General features: G+C 41.3%; 1 protein-coding gene across 3 annotated transcripts in view; it reads right to left on the minus strand.

The window, feature by feature from the left end:
* Positions 1 to 8,318, minus strand: part of PDHX (pyruvate dehydrogenase complex component X) — an 84,616-nt gene extending 76,298 nt beyond the window's left edge. The window contains exons 1-2 of one of the 3 annotated variants that reach the window (XM_057750558.1): positions 8,149 to 8,261; positions 2,914 to 3,013 (exon numbers count right to left, since the gene is read on the minus strand). In XM_057750558.1, the coding sequence (XP_057606541.1) occupies positions 2,914 to 3,004 (91 nt within the window). In that variant the 5' untranslated portion in view covers positions 3,005 to 3,013; positions 8,149 to 8,261. Of the gene's footprint in view, positions 1 to 2,913; positions 3,014 to 7,394; positions 8,089 to 8,148 lie in introns of those variants that run through there. The other 2 variants (XM_057750559.1, XM_057750557.1) reach the window with 2 other exon arrangements.
* Positions 8,319 to 8,404: the final 86 nt, after the last annotated feature.

Here is an 8,404-nt window from a genome sequence, read left to right on the forward strand (position 1 = left end):
AGAGAACTCAGAGGTAAACCCAAGCACAAATGGGCACCTTTTCTTTGACAAAGAAGGCAAGAATATATAATGGAAAAGAGACAGTCTTTTCAATAAGTGGTGCTGGGAAAATTGGACAGCTACATGTAAAAGAATGAAATTAGAACATTCCTAACACCATACACAAAAATAAACTCCAAATGGATTAAATGTAAGGCCAGACACTATAAAACTCTTCGAGGAAAACATAGGCAGAACACTCTATGACATCCATCAAAGCAAGATCCTTTTTGACTCACCTCCTAGAATAATGGAAATAAAATAAAAAATAAACAAATGGGACCTAATGAAACTTAAAAGCTTTTGCACAGCGAAAGAAACCATAAACAAGACAAGAAGACAACCCTCAGAATTGGAGAAAATACTTGCCAACGAAGCAACGGACAAAGGATTAATTTCCAAAATATACAAGCAGCTCATGCAGCTTAATACCAAAAAAGCAAATAACCCAATCCACAAATGGGCAGAAGACCTAAATAGACATTTCTCCAAAGAAGACATACAGATGGCCAACAAACACATGAAAAGATGCTCAACATCACTAACCATTGGAGAAATGCAAGTCAAAGCCACAATGAGGTATCACCTCATACCGGTCAGAATGACCATCATCAAAACATCTAGAAACAATAAATGTTGGAGAGGGTGTGGAGGAAAGGGAATTCTCCTGCACTGTTGGTGGGAATGTAAACTGGTACAGCCACTATGGAAAACAGTTTGGAAGTTCCTTAAAAAACTAAAAATGGAACTACCATATGACCCAGTAATCCCACTACTGGGCATATACTCAGAGAAAACCACAATCCAAAAAGAAACACCTACCATAATGTTCACTGCAGCACTATTTACAATAGCCAGGACACGGAAGCAACCTAAATGTCCATCAACAGATGGATGGATACAGAAGATGTGGCAAATATACACAATGGAATATTACTCATCCATAAAAAGGGATAAAATTGAACTAACTGTAATGAGGTGGATAGACCTAGAGACTGTCATACAGAGCAAAGTAAGCCAGAAAGAGAAAAACAAATACCGTATGCTAACTCATATATATGGAATCTAAAAAAATGGTACTGATGAACCCAGTGACAGGGCAAGAACAAAGATGCAGATGTAGAGAATGGACTTGAGGACACGAGGTTGCGGTGGGGGGTGTGAAAGGGAAGCTGGGACGAAGTGAGAGAGTAGCATAGACATATATACACTACCAACTGTAAAACAGATAGCTAGTGGGAAGTTGCTGTATAACAGAGGGAGATCAACTCGATGATGTGCGATGCCTTAGAGGGCCAGGACAGGGAGGTAGGGAGAGAGTCGCAGGAGGGAGGGGATATGGGGATATATGTATAAATACAGCTGACTCACTTTGGTATACCTCAAAAGCTGGTACAAGAGTGTAAAGCAATTATAATCCAATAAAGAGCTTAAAAAAAAACTTTTCTTTTTCTCAGATATGGCAAATACCCTTGCTACTAAGTAGCACAATTATTTTCTGCAGGAAATAACCAAAATGTTCATCGCAATAGGTTGGAGACTAGGCATTTATAGATAAATTACAGGGAAAACTACAAGTTTCCTGGAATCACATACAAAATTTTGTATGTATGCATTTTTCTGAAGAAGCTTTTATCAGTTTTCAAATAGACTTAGGCCCCCCCAAAAATAGTGTTAGTAGATTCCCAAAGAGACTTTCCTGAATTATAAATTTACCAACCTTATTCTTCCCTAGAAATGTTCGCTAATACAAGACCTTGATTGCAGAAAAGTACCAAGTAGATCACTGGCTACAGTAAAAGTACTGCTTAAAGTACAAAAACTACAGAGTCACCATACACTTCATTTTGTTCACAAAATCTGTTGATCCCTTCATATACTTAGTACCCAATGATACATTTGTAAAGAGGCTGCTAAAATTGTAAGGCATGTCAGTATGGTTGCAAAACTATTTCCTCTGAGTGAAATAAACCAAGCACTTCAGAAGAGGTTTCAGCTTGCAATATCAGTCTTCTTGGTATTAAAGTACAAAATTTAAATTCTACATGAATCCCAGTTTATTTTGCAATCTTGGAACAGAGGCAAAAAGAAATCACCACTCAAGAGTGTAGCAGAAGCATGAACACAAGCATAACAGTTTGGGGATTTACACATTTTGTCATAAAGGCAAATGACACTCAAGACAACAATAGGTATATTTAAGAGTATATCACCTTAGAAACTTACAAAGAAGACACTGACATATACTTTAACTTCTGAATGGTCCTACCATCCTTTATACACAGTCTAGAATTTTAGTATCTTAAGTTATTTAGTATCTTAAACTATTATAATGATATCACGACTGTTGCTGAAATACATTTCACAATGTAGGTATTACTAAAATGCCTCACTTCTTTTAAAAACAAAAAAACAAAAACAAAAACAGAGGTGTTCACTTACAACATACACAGTGGACAAAACTTCAGCATGCTGACAATGCTCTGCTGACATCTATAGTCAAACTCTTACTTGGGATTGAGGAGGGCTATGGTTAGGGAAAGAAACAGGCTTTGGTGTCAGGCAGCCCTGGGTTGAAACTGGATTTCTATCACCAGAGCATAGCATTAGCTGCTGTGAGTACTGAGTGAATTCATTAAAGTGCTGAGAAGGGGGCATAGTACACGGTAAGCTCCCAATAAATGCTACTTATTATTCCCAAACCCATTCTTCCTATGTCTGTCTTGCTGGCAGAGACCCAACTCTGTTCGGGCTGTATCCCTGTTGCATGAACATGTGCCCTGAGTTAGTGAACCCACTGCCCATGTCCTAGTCCGTTCAAACTGCTATGACAAAATACCTGAGACTGGCTTATAAACAACATTTATTTCTCACAGTTCTGGAGGCTGGGGAGTCCACGATCGTGATGCTTGCCGATCTGATGTGGTGGCTGATGAGGGCTCACTTCCTGGTTCACAGACAGCATCTTCTCACTCTGTCTTCACATGGTGGAAGGGGCCAAGGAGTTCTATAGGGTCTCTTTTATAAGGCCACTAAATCCCATTCAGGAGGGCGCCCCTCGTGACCCAAGCACCTGCCAAACAGCCCTACCTCCTAACACCCTCACATGGGGCATTAGGTTACAACATATGAATGGGGCTGGGGGGGAAACACACACACACACACACACACACACACACACACACACACACACACACAAATATTCAGTCTATAGCATCCAAACCCTTGATTAGTCAAAGTCATTCCAAGATACCCAACAAGAAAGGACCCCTTTTCTTCCTCTGTATATTATCATGTGCATAATTCCATAGTAGTCACTCACTTATTAACCTTGGGCAAATAGCTAAACCTCACTGAGTCTCTATTTGTTCACCTACAAAATACAACTAACCTTTACATGGTTCTTATGATTAGAAGCAATAGAAGTAAAGAATCTAAAATGAAGCCTGGCAAATAGTGAATGCTCAATATGTTCTGGCTCCTTGGAACGTCCCACTTTCATAACCTGAATGAAATGTTTTAAAGCAATGCAAATACATACTAAGCACTTCCCGATAACCCAAATCTTATCAGTTTCTCCTGCTGCTGCCTCTACTAAGATCTCATTTACCCCCTTCCTATTTTCCTTGGATGACCACACATCTCAACTACTGAGTAGCTTACATCTGCCTTGCTTAGGTGATCATTTTCTCTAGTCAATACTTCTTACCCCAAAACAATTACAGTGAAGGACTTCACTACTCTTCTACTTTAATCAGATTGTCAGAATAACAGACATCATTGATTCCCAACTCACATTTCCTTTTTAAAGAAAATGTCTGAACTGCAATCTTTGATGAAGTCAACCCTGTGTGCTCTATACAACAACCGACTACATTGGGTCATCGGCTTCTCTGCCCAGGGAATCTGGAATTAGATCACAGAAATGATGGTGTGCACTTGAACTAAACTGAAAGAGCATGGAGCGTAAGGGCCTAAATCAGCATTAAGACAGGGCAAGCTGACATGATAGAGAAAGAAAAACCATGAGTAAGCAGATTGGCAAGTCTGTGAGAAAAAGTAAATCAGAGAAAGAGAGCAGACAATGGGAGCCCTAGAAGAAAGGGATGGAATCCTCGTGGTTCCCCAGCCGCAGTTCATAGATTCTGCGTCATATCCTTCTAAGAAAGCCTGTTTTTACCTCAGCTAGTCTATGTGTTTCTGTTTTCACAATTAAAGAACTCAAAATTTTCTACTAAAATGATGTAGGTTGGTTCACTGGCTGCCAACTTGCAATCCTACTATATACCTCTTTGTCCTTTTATAACTTGCTAGATTTTTAGCTTTCCCAGATATGTTTATTTAATATCTATATATGCAAGGCCTGTAGTTACATATTGGGCAAAGCACTACAAAGGCTGAACCTCATTTGTTTCTCTCCTCACATATTATTTTAAATTCAATGTGTTATGCCTCAGGGACAACTTAAAACCAATACTATTGAATCTTATTAACTATTAAATAATTCCATACCAAGCCATCTTCTCTGAAAGGGCAGCAATGGAAACTCCTCAAAGTGAATTGCCTAAAGTATGTTGAAAAACTGTTTACAAATGCTTTGCCACTTACGGAAATATCACAGCTAGCCTCTGGGCCTTTATGCTGCTTACTCTTTCAGCCTGGAAGGGCTGCCACCTCCAAGAAGCCTTCTTATGTTCTCCCCTATGATCCTGAACTTACCCCCTCAGAGCTCACTGCACACACTACAGAAATCATGCCCTTGTGGTTTACCTCCCCATATCTCAAGGATAAAGCCTACACAGAATCTAGGATTCCATCTCCAGAAGCTAACTATGACTAATTGGGCCATGTGTCAGAATACAGAGAATCTGTTCCCTCAGTGGCTGACTCCTTTCCTCGCAGCTACCATGTACCTCGCACCGAGGGCTCATTCCTTCACTCAGTATTAGTAGAATGGTGAATGACAGTCTCTGTCCTGTCAATAAACATTTCAGTTCAAAGAATGAAACAAGTTAAAGATCTATTAAACATAGAGTAAAAAAGATAAAAATAAAAAAAAATCTCCTTTTCAGTTCATTATCATTATTGTTGTGTGGTGCTTTGCGAGTTCCACTTAATTTCTCTGAGCCTTAGTATTTTTGTCCAATAAAAATACAGATAATGCCAACTTTACTAGGTTGCTGTGAGAAGGGAATAAGGAATTCTAGGAAATGGTAAGCACATGGCATATGTGGTAGTCCACAAAAATGCTGCCAAAAAACACCTTGTAAGGAAACCAAAATTCCAAGTGGCTTCCCAATTGATAAATCCTGGATAGATAAGTGAAAGAGGAAATAATTCAACAGTTGTGTCTAATTCAGTCTAAAGATTACCAAATAGTTGCTTAGTTTTATGAAACTACAATTTCTACCAAGCTCAGAGGAAAAGGAACAAACATCACATAATCCATGGTTTGTAAAGCAAGTAGGTCAAGGATTGGCACGTGTATTCACCGTGGCAAAACAAAAACCTGTACATGAAAAATTAGGAGGCAACTTTTGGCTCAGAATTAGAGAAAAAATCCAGGATTTCCAAACAACCTGGAGTTACCCAATAACATTCAGTAATCAGCTTCCATGGTAGACAGAATAATGCCTGTGCCCCATTACCCCCAAGATGTACCACATCCTAACCCCAGGACCTATGAATATGTTATGTTACAAAGCAAAAGGGAATTAAGGTTGAAAAAGGAATTACAATTGCTAAACAACTGACCTTGAAATGGGGAAAGAATCCTGGATCATCCAGGTGGGCCCAATATAAATCACCAGGGTCCTGTACATACATCAAAGGAGGCACTAGGAAACTAATACAGCTTCCTTGGGATTCCTTATAGATGATGTTCAAGCAGAGTTAGACAAGCTGTTTATGGTGTGTTGGGAGGTAGATAAAATGTCATGATCCACATCAGATAAGGATTGCCTAAGAGAGTTTCCAAAGGCAGAGCTCCTTAAATTGGGTCTAAGGAAAACCCCTGAAACTGCATGCACATTTTTGAGTATAACCACACTTGCCCCTTTCTCCGTAGAGAGAGTCAAAAATGTTCAAAGATTCTCAAAAGGAACTGCTTTACTAACATGGTTAAGAACACTCTTCCCTAATTTATTTCTAACACTGAGCTTTTACTTATTCCACAATTTTCTAAAAGAGTGAGTCTCAAACTGCAGCCCATCAAACACTAACATAAAACATCAAAACTCAACAAAGAGGTTCCCTGGTGGCGCAGTGGTTGAGTCCACCTGCCAATGCAGGGGACACGGGTTTGAGCCCTAGTCGGGGAAGATTCCACCTGCCGCGGAGCTACTGGGTCTGTGCACCACAACTGATGAGCCTGCGCTCTGGAGCCTGTGAGACACGACTGTTGAGCATATGTGCCGCAACTGCTGAGGCCCTCCAGCCTAGAGCCCGTGCTCCGCAACAGAAGCCACTGCAATGAGAAGCCCATACACCGCAACAGAGTAGCCCCCGCTCTCCCCACCTAGAGAAAGCCCGCGTGCAACAACGAAGACCCAATGCAGCCAATAAATAAATAAATTTATTAAAAAAAAAAAACTCAACAAAGGTTTTTTGTAAAATGCAGATTGCTGAGTTCCACCCCACAAAATCTCTGGGAGCTGTAGGAAAGTTCATTATTTAACAAACTAGAGCAAGGAAGGACAGGGAATTCTAAACACAGTTTAAAAAAAGTCACTGCTCCAAGAGGTATTTTATGAAACATTATGCTGAAATAATCATTATGTTGAAATAAACTGTTCTCATCACCAGATCTTAAAATCTCAGCATACTCATCTTACCATTAACTTGGTGTAACATTTTTTTCTGAGCCTCAAGGAGCTCAGAATATGTAGGCAATGCCTACTGCACCTAATTATTTACATTACAATTCATCCTGTGGAGTGATTGAATGATCCGCAGGTAGCAACACATCACACTCAGTATCTGCCTGACCCGCGTGTAAAGAAAAATAATGCCGGGCACACTATATTACAGACTATTAAATACTGGAAGAATTGTGTTGTGTCAATATCACTCTTTAATGACAACTTTCTATAATAAATTTTGTGAACAAAGAAGAATTTCAATGACTATTCAGTTCTACAAGGGTTAAGTCATAAACCACTGCAGTTGCCCAGCAACAGCGGAACCTGGGAGGAATTCAGGATGAAGCACTCTGCTTTGAATAAACAGGCCCTTAGATAGTCTGAAGCATATCTATGGAAGAATTTCAATGACCCTGCATTCTTCCCATTCATAGAAAAATACTACAATCATCTTTCCATTCATAGAAAAATAGTAAAATCATTAACATGAGATACCTGTTGTGATTAGCAGCAATCTTTTACCAAGATATATGCCTGACTGTATTTTCCGGCCAAAAAACTTCATATATAATCTGGCTTCCCCCCTACCTCCGCAGAGCAGTTCCTCAGAGCAGAGTGGCTGTCTCCCCGGCTATAATCCTCAATAAGACCCTGAATAAAACTTAAACTCACAACCCTTATGTTGTATGTCTTTAAGTCGACACCTTCTTGGAATAAGATTCCCCTCCTAAATTTTCACTTTCAAGCTCGTGTTTTGCTTAAAACATTCTTCTCGACCTACGTCTGATGGCTAGACATTTACAAGTTAGATCTTCTACCAGTCGTCGCGTGGACCAACCCAAGTGGCCTCGAAAGTCTCCCAATAGAGACGAGTCAGGAGAATGAATAAAAACAGCTAAAGGTGATGTTTGAATCTCAACAAACTTGGTCAACTTGACAACTCTAAAGGAACCTGAAATGTGACTGGGAAGGGGCCTGAGAGAGGCCTCACAACCCAAATTCCAAGGCAAGGTCACCGAGAAGCCGTATCAACCAGGAGGCCAGGCACGGAAGCAGGGTCTCCTAGCTGCCAATAAAGCCCTTTGCGGCATGCACTGGGCCAAGTAGGCAGACCCCTCCCCGAGAAACGGCTAAGAGAACAGTGAGCTCCCGGCACCGCCACACCCAGATGCAGGCCCTCAATCAGAAAGCCCCTGTCCCAGGCCCACGGCTCAGATACAGAGAAGCTAAGCGAGCCCCAGCCACTCACCCCGCAGCCACTGCGTGCTGTGAAACCATCTCCAACTAGCTGCACGGCCGACAGACCACCCGGCAGCCCCCTTAACCAGCCCTGAGCTTCGGCCACTGTCCAAGCCCAGAAGACAACGCAGCAGCCGCCGGTCACAGCCTAGCCTCCAGGAGGCCGCCATCTTCCCGGCCTTCTCCTGGGCTGCCCTCCGCACAGCCTGATCGCGCAGTCATGAAGGCCCTCTCGGGCCCCGCCTCCCACCCTGTTGGGCACGCCC

The sequence above is a fragment of the Hippopotamus amphibius genome, chromosome 9 (genome assembly GCF_030028045.1).
Source record: "Hippopotamus amphibius kiboko isolate mHipAmp2 chromosome 9, mHipAmp2.hap2, whole genome shotgun sequence".
NCBI lineage: Eukaryota > Metazoa > Chordata > Mammalia > Artiodactyla > Hippopotamidae > Hippopotamus > Hippopotamus amphibius.